The sequence below is a fragment of the Mercenaria mercenaria genome, chromosome 9 (genome assembly GCF_021730395.1).
Source record: "Mercenaria mercenaria strain notata chromosome 9, MADL_Memer_1, whole genome shotgun sequence".
In the NCBI taxonomy this organism is placed as follows: domain Eukaryota; kingdom Metazoa; phylum Mollusca; class Bivalvia; order Venerida; family Veneridae; genus Mercenaria; species Mercenaria mercenaria.
The window spans coordinates 5028798-5056574 of record NC_069369.1 but is presented as its reverse complement, the minus strand read 5'-3'; the positions used below and the strand labels follow the sequence as shown (position 1 = coordinate 5056574).

At 34.3% G+C, this 27777-nt stretch overlaps 1 protein-coding gene across 4 annotated transcripts; it reads right to left on the bottom strand.

The window, feature by feature from the left end:
* Nucleotides 1-26277, bottom strand: LOC128559377 (equilibrative nucleoside transporter 1-like). 4 transcript variants are annotated; one of them, XM_053550726.1, is made up of 15 exons: nt 26209-26277; nt 24798-24977; nt 24442-24586; nt 17380-17461; nt 16451-16590; nt 15690-15784; nt 13435-13485; nt 11992-12077; nt 9583-9631; nt 8947-9044; nt 7853-7981; nt 7217-7370; nt 6747-6838; nt 4656-4861; nt 1-1816 (listed from the first exon to the last, which is right to left on the bottom strand). In XM_053550726.1, exons 2-15 carry the CDS (start codon nt 24955-24957, stop codon nt 1690-1692), a joined length of 1614 nt encoding a protein of 537 aa, XP_053406701.1. In that variant the 5' UTR covers nt 24958-24977; nt 26209-26277; the 3' UTR covers nt 1-1689. The 4 variants fall into 4 exon arrangements, with proteins under 4 accessions (XP_053406701.1, XP_053406700.1, XP_053406702.1 ...); XM_053550725.1 differs by lacking the exon at nt 26209-26277 and adding an exon at nt 25975-26202; XM_053550728.1 differs by lacking the exons at nt 1-1816; nt 26209-26277 and adding an exon at nt 25975-26202 and having other exon boundaries at nt 4663-4861; nt 6747-6798.
* Between the last annotated feature and the right edge of the window lie 1500 nt (nt 26278-27777).

The following is a 27777-nucleotide window of genomic DNA, read 5'->3' as shown; positions in this document are numbered from 1 at the left end:
TCCATGTTATTTTATTTTTTGCTGCATAACGTTATGAAATTCTCATTAAGAAAAATAATTTGAATCGAGAAATATACTATAAAGAACAAAGTGCGACTACAATTATCATCTTGTTTTAAGCAAATAATTTAAAATTTATACACAGTGTACAAGTTGATCGGCATTTACAGTGAGTGATATGGATTATATCTCACTGATAAAACACAGTATTTCATCAGTTAGCATAAAATAAATGCAATTGTTTAAATCTTTCAAAAAGTTACATAGTGACTTGTTTACAGGCTCACCGTTTTAAAATTCCATTTTTTAAAGGAAAAATATTAAGCCTTAACAGTATAGACATAATGTAGCTGGCATAATGTTTCTGAAATAAACTTGTTTAACAGAAATTGAATCAAACCCGACATAAAATATAAAAGTAACAAACCAAATTTCATTTCGGTTTACAGGCGGTCCGTTTTAAAAGTAAACGGATCATGTATAGAAAAATGTCAAGCCTTAATTTGAAAGATGTGATGTAACTGATAAATAAAAATTTATATGGGATCTATCCACGGCGCAAACGTCCGTATATAGTTATTAGTCTTTGTTGTCTGCATATACGGAGGCAATATTTTATGTTTTCCGATTCCGTTTTATGTACAGTCCACAGACTGGTTGTCTGCATGAGTAATAGAGCACCCCAAATCAGTCACAAAAATTCGTAAATCGTGCCAATATGTCTTTTTTTTTTTATTTTTTATTTTTCGATTTCAAAATGTATATGCAACTGAAAAATATATATTTTAAACAGTAAGGCAGTTTAAAGGCCGCCAAGTTTCTGCGCCATGTGCAAACAAAAGAGAAAATCCTAATGGCATACAGACACTAAATAGAAAAATGGCGCGAAAAAAATGGTAGTCGCATAATGGCGGATACAAATAATCCTCAGTCTTTTTGCTCTGTAGAGCTATTTTCCTTATTTTCTTTGCAATTTTTTTTGCTAAAATCACATGACAGATCTATGCTTGACATGTAGGTAGCATTTTCATAATGAAATAACAACATGACAAAATTTTTCATGGAAACTTAGATCATACACCACCAGTATAATTTGGGGTCTCATTTTTTAGCTGATTTTGCAGTGTGTGTGTTTGACTGAAATTATTTTTCTTGCATCAAACATGACCCCCACTTTTCTTTTGATTTTTAGTTAGCACTGACAATATTCTTCAAGAAAATGTAAGTTACAGAAATTTAAAATGGGTCCTGATGTGTGCTGCGGTCGTTGGAAATAGGTCAATGTTATATAGAATAAAGAACAACAACTATTTAGTGTGTTATAACCTAATGCCTGTGCGAGAACGTGGCGAATGACGTCACCGTGACACCGGCGTCCAATAAATTTTGCGAAGTATGATATTCGCTGTAACAGGTATGATGACACTAAATGTAAACTTGCTGTTTGAAGTGAATAGGTTCTCGCGAATGTTCACTTTCTTTTGAGTAGTGACTAGTTTTTTTGTAAAAGGATGTATTGATAAATCGCCATTCTAGGCGGTGTCTTATTTCATATTATTCTGTAGTTTATTCAATGCTTGTTTTAAGTTTTAGACACGATTCAATGTCATATTCATTTTAAGAGTACTTTAACTCCTATGATTAGTTCACACGTTTTTCTATCGTAGCCTATCCGTATCTTGTTTTCTATCAGACCAATTTCGTTGTAACCAGTCTCTGTAGTACTAAGGACAAGTTCACTCCGGAGGTGATTCCAAGTACGAGGAAGAATGCCATCATCATACCTGCTCTACCCATCATAGAAGGTTCCACTTCCCTGATAAAATAGAAAGAGAAAACAGTTATAGATGATTTCAAGAAAACAGACAATTCAGATTGAGATTTCACTGTAAAAATAGAGATCAATATCTAACAGGAAAAGCCACGTTAAATAAGAGGGCAAACATGGCCCTAGGTCGCTCACCTGAGAAAATCACCATAACAGTGTAAATATGTTTGACCTAGTTTTTGTCCCCACATGACCCAGATTCGTGCTTGTAAAAGATTCTATAAAAACAAATAAGTTTCGGAAAGACTGGAGCAAAATAGTGGCCTCTAGAGTGTATACAAGCTTTTCCTTTGATTTGACCCAGTGACCTAGTTTTTGGCCTTATGTGACCCAGATTTGAAATCATCCAAGACTTTGTGATAAAAAACATTCTGACCAAGTTTTATGAAGATAGAATAAAAATGTGGACCCTAGAGTGTAAACAAGCTTATTCTTTGATTTGCCTGGTGACCTAGATTTTAACCCCACGTGACCCAGATAAAAATTAATCCGAAATTTCATGCAGACAAACATTCTGTCAAAGTGTCACGTATTTAAAATGAAAAAATGCAGCCCCTATTGCATACACAAGCCAGTTTTTTCTTTTATTTTAACACGTGACCCAGTTTTTTACCTCAGATAACCCAGATTCAAAATTAGGCCTAAGATCATCAAGATAAAAATTTTGACCAAATTTCATAAAGATATGGTCATAAACGTGGCCTCTAAAGTGTTATCAAGCTTTTCCTTTGATTTGACTGGATGACCTAGCTTTTGACCCAACATGACCCAGATTCAAACTTGATCTAGAGGTCATCAAAACAAACATTGTGATCAAATTTCTTGAATATCCAGTGTAAAATGCAGTCACTATTGCATACACAATGTTTTTCTTTGATCTGACCTTGCGACCTAGTTTTTGACTAAAGATTACCCTTTTTCAAACTTGACCTAGATATCACCAAGGCAGCAATTCTGACTAAATTCTATGAATATCCAGTGTAAAACGCAGCCCCTTATGCGTACAAAAAGTTTTTCTTTGATTTGACCGGGTGACCTAGTTTTTGACCCCGGATGACCTATATTCGAACAATCATTCTGACCAAATTTCATGAAGATCAATTGAAAAATACCGCCTCTATCGCAAACACAAGGGTTCTTTCCTTTGATTTGACCTAGTGACCTAGTTTTTCACCCAATATCATCTATATTCAAACATGACCTAGATTTCACCAAGGCAACCATTCTGGCTTAATTTCATGAAGATCCGGTGTAAAATGCAGTCGCTATTGCATACACGAGGTTTTTCTTTGATATGATCTAGTGACCTAGTTTTTTACCCAAGATGACTTATATTCATACTTGACTTAGATATGATCAAGGCAATCATTCTGACTAAATTTTATGAAGATCAATTGACAAAGCCTCTATCGTATACACAAGGTTTTTCTTTGATTTGACCTAGCGACCTAGTTTTCGACCCAGATGACTCATATTCGAACCTCGCCTAGATTACATCAAGGCAATCATTCTGCCCAAATTTCATGAAGATAATTTGAAAAAAAACAGCCTCTATCGCATACACAAGCTAAATGTTGACAGACAGACAGACGACAGACGATGGACATTGCGCGACCACAGCTACTCACCTGAGCATTGAGCATTGCTCAGGTGAGCTAAAAAAAAAGCACAGCCTCCAAAAAGCGCAACTACACCACACGGATGCACACAAGTCTAGCACACACAGTCAAAGATAAAGAAACACAGTAGGGCGCCGCCATGGAAACACCACCCATTGGAACTTAAACCGGTTTATGGTGCACATTATCTTTACCCTCCCCCCCCCCCACCCCCCACCCCCCACCCCCCACTATGTTTCGATCGACAGTGTAAATATTAGCTTTCCCAGCCAGGTGAATTCCTAAAACTTGCAATGGTAACAGAAGGCAAGCTATATAAACATAAAAATACTCTTGTAAATTTATGTAAAAAGAAAACTCTAAGAACCAAAAACGCATGCATTCAATTCCCTTTCAGAAGACAGAGTATCGAGGCAGAACAATCAGAAGGATCAGACAAATCATTAATTGTCGTTCGTTCAAATCTGAGGTCAAAATAGTGATTTTATTTAACGATGTTTAATAATTATTATTTCTTTAAGGAGAGAGTTTCAAATAAGCTTGGCTTTCTACTCAATCCTTCATGCTGTAAGTATGTAACGTTTCATATTGTAAATATATATGAATAAAATATTGTTTAAACCAATTATTATTTCTTAAATGGTCTATAAAATATCAAACTCCATGAAGTTACAAAGTTACTAACCCTAACCCTAACCCTAACCCATATCATTAATTATAACAGGTACAAAAATATCGCATTTGTCTTAAATGACTTATTAAGTAGACAATAACCTGTGTGACAGTTGTCTGTAAGATTTCGTGAAGTATATGAAGTAGACGTTTGCTTGACCCAGTCTATCATAAGACACGTGTAATTTGTTAATGACGGCAACTCGTATAGTGCTTTTACTAAAATAGACATACTGCATCTTAAGGTTGTGAACCTTTAATGAAAATCGGTAATTTCTGTTCGATTATGTCGAGGGCTAGTCTAAGTGTATATAGAAATAGAAGCAGATAGACTAGTTTGATTTTCAGTCACTCGTCATCCACCTCTGATTCATATGAGGAAGTTGTCATTTACTTACAGGTACAAGTAGGCACTGGTATGGAATCCGCTGTTTGAGAAATGACCTCTGTGCTGAAACACTTCTGAAAAAAAATGCCTAAAGCCTGTATCAAACCACTAAACATATAAAACAAAATCATATGGAGACGTAACTTACTTTGGACCGTACATCATGGAAAGGCTACTGTAGTAGCCACTGGTGAACGCCATGATTATTCCCGCAAGTATAAACACTATATCACTGGGAATATAAACCGGAAATCTGCGAACAACACCGATTGGCTGGTAGTTACAGAGCAAATATACTGGAATCAAGACCAATGCTCGCAACACAATGGGAATCCATACACGCTTGGGACCAGGCTGAAAATAAATGATGTAGTTATTTTACATATTTTTGATAATACAATTCACATTTTACCTAATTCCAAAGAACTCTGAGGTATGATAATATGAATATATAAAAATTCAAAAGACATTGGTTACTTCTGCATTTCCCGTCGAACAACGGTTTCGATGGGGGTAAACTGTAGCTTTCATTGTAAAATTCAATCATTTGTGACACTTATTTTTTTTAAAATCTGTTTTGACAATAACTGTAAATAAATTGTTATAAATTTTTCAGGATATCTTCGTTGGCATAAAGCAGAATTTCCATGCAAAATTGATATTTCCATTTTTCGGATTTTGTGATTTAGCCCGATATTTAAAATGGGAAGAACACATACATTTAAGGTCATAAATTTTACATTATTCAAGATATTTGAAATAGATTATGAAAAAAGTACAATTAGAATGACGTATAGTTTATATTTGTGTCACGGTACGGACTTGGTCACGTTAGGGGAGAAGATGTGTCTGGCAGCTGGTTAGCTCAGTCGGTAGAGCATTCGCCCTGTAAGCTAGGGGTCCCGAGTCCGAGCCACGGACTGACTGCACATTTTTCTCACCCTGTGACATTTGGATCTTGCAATATATAACCGCTATTCATGAAAAAAATCCCGTTACTATAATTAGGTGGATAAAACAGTAATCTTGCTTTGTGAGGACAAATTGATTTTGATTGTTCATGTACTAACGAAAACTAACATTATTTATCAAAGGCTTTTTAAGGTAATCGACCCGTTCATTGGCGATCGGCAATTTCCGTGCAATGACGTACCTTCCGTATATGCGATTTCGCCATCCTTTCACAGAAGCTTATTTTCTCTAACATCGGGAAAATGCCGACATCGTTTGCCGACAATACGTAAACGGACGGAAGTTAACGATAGTCACTACGGGTACATTACGTTATAATGATTATGAAATGTAAATGAAACGCTGCTAAGTGCTTAGCTGTATTAATGAAATGTAAATGAAACGCTGCTAAGTGCTTAGCTGTATTAATGAAATGTAAATGAAACGCTGCTAAGTGCTTAGCTGTACTTAGTCTATTAGCACTAGTATTATGTTCTTATATGTACTCATGAAGATATTGGTAGCAGTTGGTAAGTGCGTATTTCATTTCTTCGTCACGTGTGTTGCTCTCTCAGTGGAAGTAATTTAAGCTTTTAAATGACATTGCCTTAGCATTTCTATGTATAATTTCTAGATTTTTGATAATGGTGAGAGAATTTAAAATAAAACTTATTATAAAAAATGAAATGTGCATTTAAAAGCGATATCTGGTCTTTTACGGTAGAAGTCAATTTTGATTGTCGCAGTCTCATATCATATATGAATGACAGTGTACATTGTATAAATATATACTGGGAATCGTTTACGTGATCTTTACTTAATGATGTTATTGTGTTATGACTTAGTGAAGACCCCAGACAATAAACATTACACACCATTCTAATAATATATGTAACCGACACTTAATGTGTGCAATAGTTTTAATACGATCCTGAACATTAGCAAAATATGAATACTCGCGAAATTTACAAAATAAATGTCACTTTATGTTGGTTTTTTTTTATTCAGTTGCCATCAGACTTAGTAATAATGTTGAGAATGTTTGCCTAATATCTGTTTCATTTACGTCAAGCCCTTTACTGTTTTAGATTGTGAGTCGCACTGTTTACAAATCTAAATGAAAATTTAACTATTACGATATATAGGGGCCTATCTTAATCTAAAGTATAACACATTAACATTATAATATAACTGCACATGAAAAGTATCTTTTATACATTTATTAGATAACAATTCATTTCTGTACATGATGTCAAACTTACATTTCTGTACATGATGTCAAACTTACCCATTTGATAAATCCTGTTGTAAGATTCCCAAGAAATGCAAACAGGTTGAAGCTGAGAAATGTAAAGATTGAGGTCCAATAACCTTTCTTTTCTGGATAATTAAGTATAAGCAATATTACAGCAGCAAACAAATAAATAAACATCAATGCATCCGAAAAACAAGTACCAGCTTCCTGATTACGCAACTGCAGTTTTATTATGTGGCAGTTTTAACAGCGCTCGAGATCACAGTTTTTAAAAAATCATTGTATCACAAATCCTGCCAGTTTAAATAGGGCAAATATTTAAAAGCTAAATAAATATTCATCGTATATCATCAGGGATATATGTATATATCCCTTAAAACGACCGTTACACATATGATCTTAATTATTGAAAACAAAGATAGTGCCTGTGTACAATCCCGGTTTCGTGAACTTTAAAAAATTGCAGTATTTGGTTACAAGCATAAATAGAAGAAATTTTATACCGAATTCTTCACTGAAAGTAACAGTTCTCAAACTTTCTGTTCCGTTTTCATTAGTGAATGTTTCCCTCACCATCAACACGTTACTCTGTATGGCCGGAAACAAGACGAGCGACACGCAAAACGTGCACCACACACCAAATAACTGTAGTTTGATCTGAACAGAAAGAATGGAAAAGGACGTGAGTTTTATTTTATGTGAGTCACTTCAACTGTCTAGATCTCATACTGAAGTCATTATAAGCACTAAAGACCAGCTGAGAAAATTTGCATTGAATTTAGGACCATAACCCTGATGTTGTCGAAGCAGTCTGTCTCATAACCGTACATTTGATTCCATTTGACCAATCTGAATGAGTTTTAAGAAGATTGCATGAGAAATGATATCTCTTGTGTGTTAACAACGTGAAATGTGGCAAAGGTCATACCCCTTGTGCAATTAAAGAAATATTTTTTAAAATAATGTTGTCCGAAATCTTATTGGAAACTACACAGTAGGTTTTACAAGGATTAATGGAAGCCTATTTATGCCTACCAGCGAGTTTGGAATGACTGCCAAGTATATTTACTGCGACAATGAAAGCATGACGACATTATTTTCCGAACACTGATGTCAATGAGAATTTTGAGACATTTTACCTTCTTTATAACTACCCAATAGGTTTTACAAGAATCTACGAAAGCTCGAAGATAATCACCACAAGCCATCTTCTTCTCGTCTACAGGTTGCGAGCCATGCACTGACTTCAGGTAATACTGGTAGTATTTCTGAAACAAACACACCAAAATTTTAGTAAATACTTTATGATTTACATGTACATAGTTAAGAAGAAAAACAAATTGCAGTTGGCCGTTACATTTGTTACTGTGTTAGCTTTGATAACTCAATAAGCAAGAATATTAAAAGTCAAAGAGCGGGAACAGAAGGTTTGTATGACAGTAATGATAAAATTATAGACAGTTGAATAATTTATATATTGCTTTCCCCCGGTTACAAATCTAGTGACCATTTCAGAATTTTATGTGTTTATTTTACCCTTAGCCTGCTGGCGGCAAGTGATTCTGCCTTTGCGACCAGTGCAGATCAAGTTCAGCCTGCATATCCGTGCAGTCTGATCATGATCTGCACTGTTCGCCATTCAGTCAGTATCTTTTTGGTATGCACCCTTTTAACAGTTAATTGTACTGTTTAAATTGGAAGATAGACAAGTTCATTACAGAAATTTAGCAGGGTAAAGGTTGTTTGGAAAGCAAAAAAGAAATAAAATTCTAAAGGTATTTGTCAACGTCATCTACACATGGCATGCAACTATTACTTATATAGCAAGAAGAAAATAATGTATTCTTTAACAAAAATTCAAGGGCCTTTACACTGTTAATGTTGTGTCATTTCTGCATATATGAGGAATTTTTCTTAGAATAGTGGTTATGTATGTCTAGATGGGTTTTAATTCACACCGACAAAATTAAGCTTATATGGCGTTTGTTTTTAGACCTTCGAGACCTAGCGTTATTTCATGCAACTGTCTGACACCTGGGTAGAAACGCCAACCTTTCAGAAGCACACTGGATGGATTCTTCAGATAAAATCATTCTTTTTCCCGTTTTTCAGCCCAAAGGGGCAAAGGGCAAATTGTTCGAAACCATCTACTTAAACAACCTGGACAAGGAGACCCAAAATATTTAATATTTGATTTTCTACAGACAAAGAATAAGATAAATTGCAGACTTACAGTTAGAGGGAGTAAAAAGTAACAGTCAAACGCGACCAACAGGACAACAATTGCAACAATAAAGTAATACACAGCTGATGTGCGTGGATTCGGAGCTCCTGAAATTCAACATAATAAAGCGCTGTCAAATCCTCCAACATTCACTTAACTGAACTGTTACAGTCGGACCTCTTTAACTCAAACTCGTCGGGACCAACAAAATTTGTTCGAGTTATTGGTAGTTCGAGTTATCGAACAATGTACATTATACAAGGATTTTGCCGGTACCTTACGATGAGTTCCCTTGAAGGACCGTGTATGAATTACCCGAGTTCGAGAGACCGAAGTTTGACTGTAACTAGTTTAGTTGACGTTCTCTTTCCAACTGAAATAGAAATGAAGGACGTGTGCCAAAGCTGTCAATGAAAGTATCAAGGTACTGTGGATCCAAATATATTCCATTTGATGTGTGACGTTATAAACTGAGCAGAAAATACACCCATTTACAACTGTCTTATATTTGTTTTTTACTTGATATGGACATGCGTTCAGACGAATATTAAAGTTTTAAGATCATAAGATAGTAATATGTATTTACTATCAAAAGTAGCAAAAAGAAACATATTCATATTGATAGTGACATGATATCAATCTTACCTGCTATGGACAAAAGGTTAATCACAGATGTGAACACACCACTGAGATTCTGAAAAGTAGAACAATTTAATGTACACTCATTAAAATTACATAAAACATTCTTTGAAATCAAAACTGTAACAAAAGCTTTAAATGCAAAATTCCAAATGAGACAGAATTTTCAAACATATCAAGGAAACGTTTAATTTTTTAAAATCTGTTTTAATGTAGGTTGAATTGTAATTCTTCTACATAAATATTACTGGTATAAACTTCATATTTCTTATCTGTTACAATTATAAACAAGAGGATCATGATGACCCTGGATCGCTCACCTGAGTAATATGACCTACATGTTTCAAATGTCAAACTGAGGATAAAATATTAAGAAAGTCAGTAGGTCATATTCATGGTTAATGAAATTCAGTTTTACGATAGGTGTGCAAAACTGTGTATGTCATCAAAATTTCAAGGCTGTATCTTAAAAAAACAGGAAAGTAGGTCAGTAGGTCACAGTCAAGTGACATCATATTACTTGGGGTCATCAGGTAATTATAATTAAACAGTCTTGGAAATAGGATCAGATTATTTTTTAAGTATTTTTTCCTATATAACTCGCATAATAACTAAGTAACCCCAGGGCGGGGCCTCTTTTAACCCCAGGGGCATAATTTGAACAATTTTGGTAGAGGACTACTAGACAATGCATCATACCAAATATCAAAAGCCTAGGTCATATGGTTTCAGACAAGAAGATTTTTAAAGTTTTTTCCTATATAAGTCTATATAAAACTTGGGACCCCCAGGGCAGGGCCTCTTTTCACCCCAGGGGTACAATTTGAACAATTTTGGTTGAGGACCATAAGACAATGCTACAAACCAAATATCAAAGGTCTAAGTGTTGTGGTTTCAGAGAAGAAGATTTTTAAACTTTTTTTCCTATATAAGTCTATGTAAAATTTGGGACCCCCGGGGCAGGGCCATATTTGACCCTAGGGGGATAATTTGAACAATCTTGGTAGAGGACCACTAGATGATGCTCCATACCAAATATCAAAGCCTTAGGCCATGTGGTTTTGTACAAGAAGATTTTCAAAGTTTTCCCTATATAAAAATAAACCATGTGACCCCCGGGGCGGGGCCATATTTGACCCTAGGGGAATAGTTTGAACAATCTTAGTAGAGGACCACTAGATGATGCTACACACCAGATATCAAAGCCCTAGGTCTTGTGGTTTTGGACAAGAAGATTTTCAAAGTTTTCCCTATATAAGTCTATATAAACCATGTGACCCCCGGGGCGGGGCCATATTTAACCATAGGGGGATAATTTGAACAATTTTATTAGAGGACCATTAGATGATGCTACACACCAGATGTCAAAGCCCTAGGCCCTGTGATTTTGGACAAGAAGATTTTAAAATTTTTCCTTTCGGTTGCCATGGCAACCAGATGGAATTCAATTCTTTGAATAATTTTGAAAGGGGGCCACCCAAGGATCATTCCTGTGAAGTTTGGTGTAATTCTGCCTAGTAGTTTTCAAGAAGAAGGTTTTTTTTAGAAAATGTTGACGGACATACGACGCACGACGGACATTGAGCGGTCATAAAAGCTCACCATGAGCCTTTGGCTCAGGTGAGCTAAAAAGTAATAGTCCGATTTTCCAGGTTAATCGCTTTTAATTGATCAAGACGGAAATCACACGCATCAATCATGGACATAATTTCAGTAATTTAGGTTATTTTATGCGTCGAAGTGATCAATAACCAGTTTTAACACAATGCCCGGGAAATGTCAGTCGTCACATTTTTGTCGTATCAGAAAAGTTTTACATGCACATTAATAGTTTCAATCTTAGATTAAGCTTATTTGGTAGCATTATCAAGACGTTAACATTGATAAACGATGACACTTTGGTTGAATCAGGTTATGAACCATTTATCCATTATAATAAGCAAATGATTTAACAGACCATGTAAGCCTGGTGTATAACCTTGAGCTTTCTACTGGTTAAGCTGTCAACAAGAAACCTACACCAGTCAGATAATCAGTGGCTATAAAAGGGAGTGAATACATTTAATGTCGACCAGGTATTGCAATTAAACGATCATACATGAAAGTCTGACTTCCAAGTGTTTTCAGTTAATTTATATTTCGTGTCCAACTTGGTGCATCTGTCGGAGATCTAGGTCAGTTAGTCCTAAATGTCGAATAATCTCAAGGGACTCTCGCTAGTTGTTGTATAATTGAAAAAAATTGTTTTGTAGCCCCGCTGCCGATGGTCAAAATTTTATGGATGTTCTTTCGCCTAGACGACGACAGAAAACGGAAACAGAACGATCACAACAGCTCGCCTTAAGCACATTGTGTTAATTTTCAATGTATATACCGTTCATGCTTCAAGCTATCACATGTTTAAGAATAATTTACCGTTCCCAGAACAATAGCGTTGGTATATTTCATGGGTAAAATAGCTGCTAGTCCAAAAGTCAGGTTCTGATATACACCACCACAACCTACAACGAAGACAGTAGATATACTTTCATAATAACTTTCTAAAACAAAAGATTGCAGAAAGGCCACTATATTGAGAATGAGATATTTACACAAAGGCCACCTCATGTAAAAAGTGGTTAAAGGGTAATATTTTGACCATAAAGAGGGAGGGCAGGGGATAACACTGTGACCATTTTAAGAAAATGGAAGCCCGAAGGTTACAAAAAGGCCACTGTATGACGGAGAAGGTCAGAAGGTTACACAAAAACCACTTCCACTTCATAAAGAGGGAAGTCGGAGTGTTACACAAAAGCCACTTAATGAGAAGTGGCAAGATCTATACAAAGTTCACTTCATACAGCGGGTGGTCTGAGATTACACAAAGACCACTTAAGGAAGAGGGAGGTCATAGGTAGGCACACACGCACTATCACTGAGCGGTAGGTCAGAGACTTCTTAAAACATACTTCGCTTTAGATGCAGGTCTGTGGGTTACCTACATACCATTCATTCACAAGGTTACAAAAAGACTACTTCATGGAGAGGTAAACCAGAGGGTTACACAGTTTACTTCGACGAGAGGGAGATCATAGGGTTACACAATTATAACTTTATGGAGTGGAAGGTAGAGGCTTACACAAAAAACATCTCATGGAGAGGGAACTCAAGGGGTTACAAAAAGACAACTTCACGGAGAGAGAGATGAAAAGGTTCAACAAAGACCTCTTCATAAAGTGGAAGGTCAGAGGCCTACACAAAGACTACTTTATAGAGTGGAAGGTTAGACAAAGACAACTTTATGACTGAAGAAGTCAGAGGGCTACACAAAGGCCGCTCTGTGGAAACGGATTAGAGGGTTGTACTCTTCCATTAAGATGGGGATCAGAAAGTACAAAGAAACTGGAGACTAGGTTACACTGAAACCAAATGATGTATCTGAGTGCTACACATAGACCATTTCACGGAGATAGAGGACAAAAGGTTACACAATGACGTTTTCGTATATGTGGACAGACACAGAGAACACTTCTTTGAGCTGGGTCTAGACGGTTATCCACAAAACTTTCATAGAAGTGGGTCATGAGACTGATCAAAGACCACTTCAGAGAATTTTGGTTTGACTGATAGACAGATATCACTTTATATAGGTGGGTGTCATATGGCAAAACAACAAAGATATGTATTATTCATAGAGGAGACTTCGTGGAATTCTGGGTGAAATAGGTTAAACAGAAAGCACTTCACGGAGGCGGGTTAGATGATAATACAGGGAAAACTTCGCTACGGAAGCGGGACAAAAGGTTAAATTGAAAACTGATTTATAATCAATTGCAATTACTTAAAACACCATCGTGAACCAACCTATGTTATACTTACAATTCAAAAGCGAGGCTGAAGCCATGGTGAGGCCAAAGAATATAAGCGGTACTGAAATGTAATAACAAAGTAACACTAGATACGTTTTCTAAAAATTCGAGAGAAAGGATAAATATAAATTATCCTGTGACTTAAGGACGTATGCTAGAATTTGGTGCGAAAATTTTCCCAATAACAGAATTTCTTCAAACTTTGGATATTGAAGGACATTCATCTAAGAAACAAAAAAAAATGCAATAAAAATCATAGGTCACCGGTATCGAAAAAGAGTTATCTGCCATTAAAACGGCATTTCCCCAAAAAATGACGTTTTCAAGGGCAGATAACTCTTTTTCGTATCAGGGGACCTATGATTTTTATTGCATTTTTTTGTTTCTTAGATGATTGTCCTTCAATATCCAAAGTTTAAAGAAATTCTGTTATTGGGAAAATTTTCGCCCATCTCATATACAGGGAATTCTAGCGTACGCCTTCAAGCATAAATTACTTAATTAAATGCTTACTAGACAGACAAAGACATGACAATAGAATTAACAAGAGCACCGCCTTGCGGGTGCTGACGCTCATCTGATTTTTTTTGTGTAATAGAAATATTGTCCTACCCATGATTTTCTAAGTCTAAAAAGGGCCATCATTCTCGCAAAAAGCAGGATAGAGTTATGTTTCTTGATGTACAGTGTCCACTTATGATGGTGAAAAACTGTTGCAAGTTTTAAAGCAATAGCTTTGATAGTTTATGAGAAAAGTTGACTTAAACATAATACTCAACCAAGAAAATGATTTTCTAAGTCCAAAAGGGGCAATAATTATTGTAAAAAGCAGGATGGAGTTATGTTGCTTGCTGTACAGGGTCAGCTTATGATGGTGAACAAGTGTTGCAAGTTTCAAAGCAATAGCTTTGATAGTTTAAGAGAAAAAGTTGACCTAAACATAAAACTTAACCAAGAAATCTGATATTTTCTAAGTCCAAAAGGGGCCATAAATCTTGCAAAAAGCAGGACGGAGTTATGTTTCTTGCTAAACAGGGTCAACTTATGATGGTGAACAACTGTTGCAAGTTTTAAAGCAATAGCTTTGATAGTTTAGGATAAAAGCTGACCTAAACATAAAACTTAACCAAGAAAACTGATTTTCTAAGTCCAAAAGGGGCAATAAATCTTGCAAAAAGCAAGATGGAGTTATGTTTCTTGATGTACAGGGTCTGCTTATGATGGTGAACAAGTATTCCAAGTTTCAAAGCAATAGCTTTGATAGTTTAGGAGAAAAGTTGACCTAAACATAAAACTTAACCAAGAAATCTGATATTTTCTAAGTACAAAAGGGGCCATAAATCTTGCAAAAAGCAAGACGGAGTTATGTTTATTGCTATACAGGGTCAGCTTATGATGGTGAACAAGTATTCCAAGTTTCAAAGCAATAGCTTTAATAGTTTAGGAGAAAAGCTGACCTAAACATAAAACTTAACCAGGCAACGCCGACGCAGACGCCGACGCCGACGCCGACGCCGACGCCGACAACCGCTCAAGTGATGACAATAACTCATCATTTTTTTTCAAAAAATCAGATGAGCTAAAAACGGGCTATTCAAAACACATTAAAAATACAAAGTTTATTATTCTTGCAAATAAAATTTGTTATTCTGAGTTTTGACTTCTCAAAAAGTTCAAACTCAATTGTCCTAAATTTGAATCACGCAGGCTAAATGTCACATATTCCAATACTATTAAGGTAGTTCTGCACGTTTGGATCGAAATTTTTTCTACACTGTAGAATTTGATGAAACTCTGATTTTTCAAAACTTTAGAATATACTTAGAACATTCAGCAAATAAAAATGATAAGGTCGTGTGCTTGATTTTTTGCTAGACTCATTTGAAAAATTTGGACCTCGTCGAGCATTTGACCTATAATGTGGTGAAATAAAATGTATAGGTCCGTGTGCTTATTCTAAAGATATTTGACCATAATTAAAGTGAACCGCACATTGCACGCCAATTTTAAGACATATTTTTGAATTATTCAACGTGCCAAATGTTTTAATATTATATATAGCTTTAGAAAGATAGTAACAATGCCATAGTAATATATTTACTTACAGATTGCCATTAATTAATAAAATAATTTTCATTTCCGTACGCTGAATCCAGGCTTTATTCTACGTTTTCCGGATAAATGACGTTACGCTATCACTTCTGGTTATCAAACGTGCAGAACTACCTTAAAGGCAAACATTTAGAAATAGTCAAACAAACTCACTGCTGGAAGTATCAATCATGGCGAGAATCACAGTAAAGATAAAGATGATCACCATCATAAATATAGCAATGGCAATTCTTCTAGTCGAAGCCCGACTGAAATCAAAGACAGATAAAGTCACTTAACAAAAATAAAGATACTTTTAAAGGTATTTGATTCTGATGTGCAGATAGTCCAGTATCTAAGCTAATTAAATTTCTCAACATAGCATCGTATCTAAAAGAGGACATAACGTTATCCAGTTTAACAATTCATTATTTTCTAAGTCAGTTACCGAGAATCTTATTGCAGACCAGCAGAAATCAATGTAAAAGTTAGACATTTAGTTACATTCATAATTCCAAGAATGGTGAGCGATGTTTCATTTTACAATACCTCTCAAATTAGACACAGTCAAACCATGACTGATATTATTTTACTTGCTTCTAAATTTATATATTTATATATCTTATAACTATCATAACAGTAGTCTTTACGTGCAGTTTGGCATCTGCAAAGATTTGCCCCGGACTTAGTCACCATGCTGTTACTATTTCTGGTGCTTTGGTATCAAGGAGTCCATCCTATACACCTGTATAAAAGAATTTCGCTTTAGACTGCCACAGGAGGGAGGAACGTGAGTGGCATTGCACATTTCATTTACTCAGTCAAACGGAATCTACTATTATATTTCTCGTTTGTGTCAAAGAATGTCTTCGTTACAATAATCAAATTATGCATTTCATTTTACATATACAGTTGTATAGCGCATGTAAATTTACCCTCCAAACTGGAAGAACGTGTTAACACAACTGATTAATGCACAGGAGACCTGCGACACGATTCCCAAGTAGAACATAAACTCTGAGCGATACGTCGCATCCTTACTTGTTGGTGTGTCTAACTTGTAGTCCTCAAAATACTGAAAACACAAAACACTTGTTCATTTTACTTGATAAAACCTTCTTTATTTTATAAGCAAACGAAACATTTTAAGTATTAAGTCGACAAATGCATGCTCCTGCCTGTCTTATGCTGGATGACAACGGTGGCGTAAGAATTATATGAATAGAGACATAGGAAGAAAGGAAAAAGAGTCAATTCAGAGGGTCGTTTTAATAAAGCGTAATTTTCTTTTAATAAAAGTAATCACCCCTTTTTCCTTTTCTATATCAGCGAAATAGTTCTTTACGGTAAATTACAATTCTCTGAAAATCTCTTATCTAAAAGATATCGAATTAACTTTATCAAATATACAGGTTTTATATGAAATAAACAGACATTGTATTTAATGGTGTTCAGTCCAAATAATATATTTTCTTCTTATGATATTGTTTTCTTTCCTACCATCATAACATACATTTGAATCATCAACAGTATTAAATACCATGTCATTCTTTTAAAACAAAAAACAAAACAAAAATCTACTGTATAATTTGTCCGAAAATTAAAGATAATGTTTAGCTTTCTTGCTTGAATGCTTGAGGTATGCTATAGTTTAGGAAGAACATACAACTCGATGTATACTTTGTTGAGATAAATAGTATTAAATACATAGACCAAGAAACAATCATTGCATTTCATCATGCAATATGAAGTATGAAAGCTAAGACATAATAAAATTGCGATGCAGGTTTTCAACAGAAAGCAATATCATGTGAAACTGAACTTTGTGGTATCATCTCTGAGTAAAATGTTTAAATAGGTTTACCTTTTTGGCTGTGATAAACATATTCCAAGGCATCAATATACCGATTCCATGGATCAGGAAGATAAAGAACACCATTCTATACCTGTATAATGTAAACAGAGAGAAATAAAATCACCATTTTGCTTCTGTAAAACAAATAATTCCGTGATGAGGCAAATAAAGACCACCATTTTGCACCTGTATAATGTAAACAAGTAATTCTGTAGATCAGGAAAATAGAAAACACCATTCTGTACCTTTATAAAATAAACAAACAATTCCGTGGATGAGTAAAAAAAAGAATACCATTCTTTACCTGTAAAGTGTAAACCAACAATTCATAAACAACACCATATGTACCTGTATAGTGTATACAAGAAATTCCGTGGATGAGGAAAATAAAGAACACTATTTTGTACCTGTATAATGTAAGCAAGCAATTCCAAGGATGGGGAAAAAAGAAAACACCATTCTGTACCTGTATAATGTAAACAAGCAATTCCATGGATGAAGAAAATAGAAAACACCATTCTTTACCTATACAATGTAAACAAGCAATTCCAAGGATGGGGAAAAAAGAAAACACCATTCTGTACCTGTATAATGTAAACAAGCAATTCCATGGATGAAGAAAATAGAAAACACCATTCTTTACCTATACAATGTAAACAAGCAATTCCATGGATGAGGAAAATAGAAAACACCATTTTGTACCTGTATAATGTAAACAAGCAAGTCCATGGATGAAGAAAATAGAAAACACCATTTTTACCTATACAATGTAAAACAAGCAATTCCATGGATGAGGAAAATAGAAAACACCATTTTGTACCTGTGTAATGTAAGCAAGCAATTCTATGGATGAGGAAAATAGAGAACACCATTCTGTACCTGTACAATGTAAACAAGCAATTCAATAGATGAGGAAAATAGAAAACACCATTCTGTACCTGTACAATCTAAACAAGCAATTCTATGGATGAGGAAAATAGAAAACACCATTTTGTACCTGTATAATGTAAACAAGCAATTCTATGGATGAAGAAAATAGAAAACACCATTTTGTACCTGTATAATGTTAAAAGCAATTCTATGGATGAGGAAAATAGAAAACACCATTCTGTACCTGTACAATATAAACAAGCAATTCTATGGATGAGGAAAATAGAAAACACCATTCTGTACCTGTATAATGTAAACAAGCGATTCTATGGATGAAGAAAATAGAGAACAACATTCTGTACCTGTATAATGTAAACAAGCGATTCTATGGATGAAGAAAATAGAGAACAACATTCTGTACCTGTACAATATAAACAAGCAATTCTATGGATGAGGAAAATAGAAAACACCATTCTGTACCTGTACAATATAAACAAGCAATTCTATGGATGAGGAAAATAGAGAACACCATTTGTACCAGTCAAAATATAAACAAGCAATTATATGGATGAGGAAAAAAGAGAACACCATTTTGTACCTGTACAATGTAAACAAGCGATTCTATGAATAAGGAAAATAGAGAACACCATTTTGTACCTGTATAATGTATACAAGCAATTCTATGGATGAGGAAAAAAGAGAACACCATTCTGTACCTGTACAATGTAAACAAGCATTTCTATGAATGAGGAAAGTAGAGAACACCATTTTGTACCTGTACAATATAAACAAGCAATTCTATGGATGAAGAAAATAGAGAACACCATTTGTATCTGTATAATATCAACAAACAATTCTATGGATGAAGAAAATAGAAAACACCATTTTGTACCTGTATAATGTAAACAAACGATTCTATGGATGAGGAAAAAAGAGAACACCATTTTGTACCTGTATAATGTATACAAGCAATTCTATGGATGAAGAAAATAGAGAACACCATTCTGTACCGTACAATATAAACAAGCAATTCTATGGATGAAGAAAATAGAGAACACCATTCTGTACCTGTATATATAATCAAGCAATTCTATGGATGAAGAAAATAGAAAACGCCATTCTGTACCTGTATAATGTAAACAAGCAATTCTATGGATGAGGTAAATATATAACACCATTCTGTACCTGGACAATATAAACAAGCAATTCTATGGATGAAGAAAATAGAAAACACCATTCTGTACCTGTATAATGTAAACAAGCAATTCTATGGATGAGGTAAATATATAACACCATGTTGTACTTGTACAATATAAACAAGCAATTCTATGGATGAAGAAAATAGAAAACACCATTCTGTACCTGTATAATGTAAACAAGCAATTCTATGGATGAGGAAAGTAGAATACACCATTTGTACCTGTACAATATAAACAAGCAATTCTATGGATGAAGAAAATAGAAAACACCATTCTGTACCTGTATAATGTAAACAAGGAATTCTATGGATGAGGTAAATATATAACACCATTCTGTACCTGGACAATATAAACAAGCAATTCTATGGATGAAGAAAATAGAAAACACCATTCTGTACCTGTACAATCTAAACAAGCAATTCTATGGATGAGGAAAATAGAAAACACCATTCTGTACCTGTACAATATAAACAAGCAATTCTATGGATGAGGAAAATAGAAAACACCATTCTGTACCTGTATAATGTAAACAAGCGATTCAATGGATGAAGAAAATAGAGAACACCATTCTTTACCTGTACAATCTAAACAAGCAATTCTATGGATGAGGAAAATAGAAAACACCATTTTGTACCTGTACAATGTAAACAAGCAATTCTATGGATGATGAAAATAGAAAACACCATTCTGTACCTGTATAATGTTAAAAGCAATTCTATGGATGAGGAAAATAGAAAACACCATTCTGTACCTGTACAATATAAACAAGCAATTCTATGGATGAGGAAAATAGAAAACACCATTCTGTACCTGTATAATGTAAACAAGCGATTCTATGGATGAAGAAAATAGAGAACAACATTCTGTACCTGTATAATGTAAACAAGCGATTCTATGGATGAAGAAAATAGCGAACAACATTCTGTACCTGTACAATATAAACAAGCAATTCTATGGATGAGGAAAATAGAAAACACCATTCTGTACCTGTACAATATAAACAAGCAATTCTATGGATGAGGAAAATAGAGAACACCATTTGTACCAGTCAAAATATAAACAAGCAATTATATGGATGAGGAAAAAAGAGAACACCATTTTGTACCTGTACAATGTAAACAAGCGATTCTATGGATAAGGAAAATAGAGAACACCATTTTGTACCTGTATAATGTATACAAGCAATTCTATGGATGAGGAAAAAAAGAGAACACCATTCTGTACCTGTACAATGTAAACAAGCATTTCTATGAATGAGGAAAGTAGAGAACACCATTTTGTACCTGTACAATATAAACAAGCAATTCTATGGATGAAGAAAATAGAGAACACCATTTGTATCTGTATAATATCAACAAACAATTCTATGGATGAAGAAAATAGAAAACACCATTTTGTACCTGTATAATGTAAACAAACGATTCTATGGATGAGGAAAAAAGAGAACACCATTTTGTACCTGTATAATGTATACAAGCAATTCTATGGATGAAGAAAATAGAGAACACCATTCTGTACCGTACAATATAAACAAGCAATTCTATGGATGAAGAAAATAGAGAACACCATTCTGTACCTGTATATATAAACAAGCAATTCTATGGATGAAGAAAATAGAAAACACCATTCTGTACCTGTATAATGTAAACAAGCAATTCTATGGATGAGGTAAATATAACACCATTCTGTACCTGGACAATATAAACAAGCAATTCTATGGATGAAGAAATAGAAAACACCATTCTGTACCTGTATAATGTAAACAAGCAATTCTATGGATGAGGTAAATATATAACACCATGTTGTACTTGTACAATATAAACAAGCAATTCTATGGATGAAGAAAATAGAAAACACCATTCTGTACCTGTATAATGTTAACAAGCAATTCTATGGATGAGGAAAGTAGAATACACCATTTGTACCTGTACAATATAAACAAGCAATTCTATGGATGAAGAAAATAGAAAACACCATTCTGTACCTGTATAATGTAAACAAGGAATTCTATGGATGAGGTAAATATATAACACCATTCTGTACCTGGACAATATAAACAAGCAATTCTATGGATGAAGAAAATAGAAAACACCATTCTGTACCTGTACAATCTAAACAAGCAATTCTATGGATGAGGAAAATAGAAAACACCATTCTGTACCTGTACAATATAAACAAGCAATTCTATGGATGAGGAAAATAGAAAACACCATTCTGTACCTGTATAATGTAAACAAGCGATTCAATGGATGAAGAAAATAGAGAACACCATTCTTTACCTGTACAATCTAAACAAGCAATTCTATGGATGAGGAAAATAGAAAACACCATTTTGTACCTGTACAATGTAAACAAGCAATTCTATGGATGATGAAAATAGAAAACACCATTCTGTACCTGTATAATGTTAAAAGCAATTCTATGGATGAGGAAAATAGAAAACACCATTCTGTACCTGTACAATATAAACAAGCAATTCTATGGATGAGGAAAATAGAAAACACCATTCTGTACCTGTATAATGTAAACAAGCGATTCTATGGATGAAGAAAATAGAGAACAACATTCTGTACCTGTATAATGTAAACAAGCGATTCTATGGATGAAGAAAATAGCGAACAACATTCTGTACCTGTACAATATAAACAAGCAATTCTATGGATGAGGAAAATAGAAAACACCATTCTGTACCTGTACAATATAAACAAGCAATTCTATGGATGAGGAAAATAGAGAACACCATTTGTACCAGTCAAAATATAAACAAGCAATTATATGGATGAGGAAAAAAGAGAACACCATTTTGTACCTGTACAATGTAAACAAGCGATTCTATGGATAAGGAAAATAGAGAACACCATTTTGTACCTGTATAATGTATACAAGCAATTCTATGGATGAGGAAAAAAGAGAACACCATTCTGTACCTGTACAATGTAAACAAGCATTTCTATGAATGAGGAAAGTAGAGAACACCATTTTGTACCTGTACAATATAAACAAGCAATTCTATGGATGAAGAAAATAGAGAACACCATTTGTATCTGTATAATATCAACAAACAATTCTATGGATGAAGAAAATAGAAAACACCATTTTGTACCTGTATAATGTAAACAAACGATTCTATGGATGAGGAAAAAAGAGAACACCATTTTGTACCTGTATAATGTATACAAGCAATTCTATGGATGAAGAAAATAGAGAACACCATTCTGTACCGTACAATATAAACAAGCAATTCTATGGATGAAGAAAATAGAGAACACCATTCTGTACCTGTATATATAAACAAGCAATTCTATGGATGAAGAAAATAGAAAACACCATTCTGTACCTGTATAATGTAAACAAGCAATTCTATGGATGAGGTAAATATATAACACCATTCTGTACCTGGACAATATAAACAAGCAATTCTATGGATGAAGAAAATAGAAAACACCATTCTGTACCTGTATAATGTAAACAAGCAATTCTATGGATGAGGAAAATATATAACACCATGTTGTACTTGTACAATATAAACAAGCAATTCTATGGATGAAGAAAATAGAAAACACCATTCTGTACCTGTATAATGTTAACAAGCAATTCTATGGATGAGGAAAGTAGAATACACCATTTGTACCTGTACAATATAAACAAGCAATTCTATGGATGAAGAAAATAGAAAACACCATTCTGTACCTGTATAATGTAAACAAGCAATTCTATGGATGAGGTAAATATATAACACCATTCTGTACCTGGACAATATAAACAAGCAATTCTATGGATGAAGAAAATAGAAAACACCATTCTGTACCTGTATAATGTAAACAAGCAATTCTATGGATGAGGTAAATATATAACACCATTCTGTACCTGTACAATATAAACAAGCAATTCTATGGATGAAGAAAATAGAAAACACCATTCTGTACCTGTATAATGTAAACAAGCAATTCTATGGATGAGGAAAATAGAAAACACCATTTTGTACCTGTATAATGTAAACAAGCAATTCTATGGATGAAGAAAATAGAAAACACCATTTGTACCTGTACAATATAAACATTGTTAAGTAATTCAGCAGATGAGGAATATAAAGAGCACCATTCTATACCTGTATAATAAAAAAAAATCATTCTCGTGGACTAGGAAAATAAAGACCATCATTCTGTATAGGTATCGCACGGTAATATAGCGTTTTGAAATGTAAACAAGCAAACCAATAACGTAACATTAAGTCAATACAGAGCAAACAGTAATTCTTCGTTGCCAGAGTGGTAAAAGTAGTCACTTATAAATTACTCAATGTTAGTGGATTTATAGAGAAATTATTTTTTTCGCTAAAATATATCACTGTAATACAGCTGTTATGAAAGAAATAGTATTGCTGCTCAGTAATCTTTGACACAAATTAAATTTTGAAACATTTTAAAGGCTATAATTTGGCGTATGCTTGATGGCAAAAAAATACGATAAAAGGCATTGATCTAACAGTTAGATGTTTTTGTTTCATTTCCTAAAATATTCCGTACCTGATATACAGTTCGTGCAAAATTCTTCTATTTTTTTCCTATATGAAAGGACAAAACGCTGATACATAATTAAATTTGCCTAAAAAGCCTTTGGTACCGTTTTATCAAGTATATGTCTTATTAAACTATATACGGTGATGCTTTTGTCGCACGTTTTAAGGTAGGTCATTTTACTTTTTTAAGAGAGGATTTATACTAGAGTCTAATTATGAAAAGAAAAGTGTGCTTTTTGGGGGTTGTTTTACAAATTCTGATATGGTCATATTTATGGCCACGTGGGCTTTGTGACAAATAATAAGAAATGTACCCATGTATAAAATTACATGTTCATTTACCTTATATTAGTCTGAACAAACTATCAGCTAATTTATGATAAATCATGTAATCATAAAATTCATCGATCATTAGCAAAATTAACACATATTTTTTATCTCCCCTGACTACTGAACGGCACCGACAAAGACACACCAGATTACCTGTCTGGGGGTGGATGGTCAAGTGAGTGTTTCTCATCATTTGTAAATTGTGCGGATCTGTGAAGAGAATCCAAGCCTGGGTCCAGCTGCACTGGGGCTGAATTGAGTGAAATGAACTTGTTTTTCTCATCAGGACTTCCGAATTCTGCAATACATTTAAAATAGTGGTCCACATTTAAACAGCTTAAACTCTTTTGGAACAAACGACCGAAAAGAAGTCATTACTTATATCTAAAGTCACTCGAGTCTTTCAGTCAAGATTTAACATGAAACTTCAGCAGACCTGAATTACAACAAAATGATAAAAAGACATTGTGATGTGACAAAATTAACTAATATCACTAACTCGTAAATACCTGAATGAGCAGCCCCATTTCTCTTCGTTATGAATGACTGCTCAGGTTTTGGCGTAACCGAAATGAGTTGAACGTTGCTCTCATCTTGTGAATTGAAACTATTTGCAAATTTGTTCACATCATAATTTGCACTTGTGTCACGGTCGGATGTCGTTGTCATGCTGACTGGTATTTGTTTTCCTGTATTATTTGATATTTAGTGCATAATAAAACGCTGATACCTACAATGTGTTACTATGAACAGTTTACACGTCCAAAGATGAAAGTTAAGTGTAGATTTCCCGCAGCACAGAGCAACCCAAACACAGCCATAGAGCAAAGTCAAACTGGTATGCGGTACAGACGGTGGTTTGCACACTGGCCTTCCAATCCTGAGGTCGGGGGTTCGATCCCCGGCAGCTACTCGGGAATTTTCAGAAACGCTTTTCAGTGTTTCCCACCCAACTACAGGTGTACTGGTCAGGAACCCAGGCAATCCTTGCGTGTATCAGTGCTATACACTGGGCACGTTAAAGAACCAGACTGTCTATTCGCAACGAGCTAGGCTAAGTTAGCCGGACAAGCCTGTATCTGATTTCTTATCTCTCTGTCGCGGGGGCTTTGTCTCACTCTGTCCCTCTGGTCAGATCGCTCTGTGTACTGTACTAGTAGAGGATGAATAATGCGCCCTGTGTGGCTGCATTTGAACTATGTAAAGCGCCTTTGAACGTGAAATTGATCATGAAAAGGGCGCTATATAAATCTGGTATTATAATATAATAATAATAATGTTTATATGCAAAGACATACTGGCATGCGAGACAGAATGTCATATTAATTTAGTAGAGACTGGTATGCGTTACAAACATTTTACATTAATAAACGAATGACAAAAGTGTCTGTCAGAGTGATGTGATAAGCAGATTAAATTCTTAGCAGGATATCACGAATATATCTGCAAATACAATATGCATACAGCTATCATTTTAGATATATTCAAATATCTTTTTACTTATTTAGTATTTAGCTTTGGAGTAAAATAACAAAACCCTTGGATCTGTAAGCCTTGTTTAATAATTTGTTGTGTATAAGAAACCTTTTAGTAGTCAGCGAAATTTAAATATATATTTATTTTATGTATTTAGAGATTTAACAGATAAAGCTACTTTCTAGATAATATAAAACACTTGATACAAACCTTTGTAGATCTGAATAAAATTGTATCCAATGTATTACGCCACTTTAACTTAATAACATGTAAAGTACGTGCATGTATTCATTCCTTAATAAATTATGAGGAAGTCACACTCAAGTCTTCTAAAGTTTTAGATTCATAAAATATATCTTTATTTGCTTGACATTATATTCTACATTATGATATATTTGAATATTTTAATCTCCTAAAGAAGAACACATCTCACCGCTCACTTACTTGACAATGTTATATTGCAATCATGTGTAAATAAACCGTATCATTCTTTAGATAACGACAGGTGAATGTCGATTAGAAGGGAAGTGCATCAATTCAGTTGATGAACAGGTATGGAAGGCGAAATACTAGTTTACAAATTTCAAGGATAGTTTACATTTCGATTCACTGGCGTTTGCTTAGCATAACAGAACACTTGATAAGACTTTGATTCGGTAAAAATGCAGTAAAAATGCAGTGTATGCGACAGTAATGGTTTTACAGTGGTAGATAGGAAAATGAAGTGCAATGTGCATGGGTGTTCTCTTCAACGGGATGCTGAAAATGCAAACGTCAGTGATAAACTAGAGACTTTGCGAGTACTTAAGACTATACAACAACAACAATAATAGTTTATTTAAGTCTCACTTTTGTACACACATTACATAATAAAACATATTTAAAAATATAAATACATGTACAAAACCGCTCTATAAGAGTTATGAGAGACTAAAATCCTAAGACAATGAATCACTAAAATTATGGAATATTAAGATATACACGTACAGTTCTAAAAGAGCTAAAATAGCACCTTAATATACTATGCCGATAAGAACGTTTTAATAAAACGATATACATGTTAATTGCCTTATAATAGTACATACATATATTCATATATACATCTTTAAAAGTTCATATAAAAGAACAAATTTTGTACAAGTTAAGTAACATTATACAGCTTATTTCGTCTTTCACATAATATTTCAAAGCAGGTTTTGGCAGTGTATTTAACAATATTTTCGTTTGATAGCAAATAAATAAATTTTTCAGAGTCAGTATACATTGAGAAAGACTTATTGTATTTTGTAACATTTTTAAAAAGTTCTTGTCTAGGCGATTCGTAAACAGGACAATGAATTAAAACATGTGACTCATCTTCTACTTCAGTCTGACAATTGAAACATGTTCTTTGTTCAATTGGTAAAGCTTGATATCGCCCGGTTTCAATTTTAAGTGGGGCAACGCCACACCTAAATTTTGCCAGAGCACTTGTGTGGTGTCTCTGTAAAATTTCTGACCTAACATACGCTTCAGTTTTGTACTCAGTCTTAAGTCGTTTATATTGTCTAAGTTTATTGCGACTGTTATGGCCACTGACTCCAGTCTCTGAGTTAATACACGATTGCCACTTTTCCTTGAATTTAGTAAATAAGCAAGTTTGCAATGAGTGAACAGTTTCATATCTTTCACTTTTACTATAAACATTATCTATCACAAGAACGCGATTTAACGACTTTTGCACTATGTTTTCTATATTAAAGCACCAGTTTTTGGTTTGTTTCCTTAGTCTATATGACCACTTAAACACCTAGTTGTTAATTCTGGAATTGTCCATACAGTTTAACCGGAACCAATGCCCAAGCACAGACTTCCATTGACGAATACTGGGAGGAAGCCACCCCATATCCCCTGTCACAGCCGCGTTTGAAGTATACTTCCCAACTCCCAAGTAAAATCGGCAAGCACTATGATGCACAGCATTAACGGCAGAGTATTTTCTTGTCCCCCAGATTGCAGCTCCGTAACTTATCA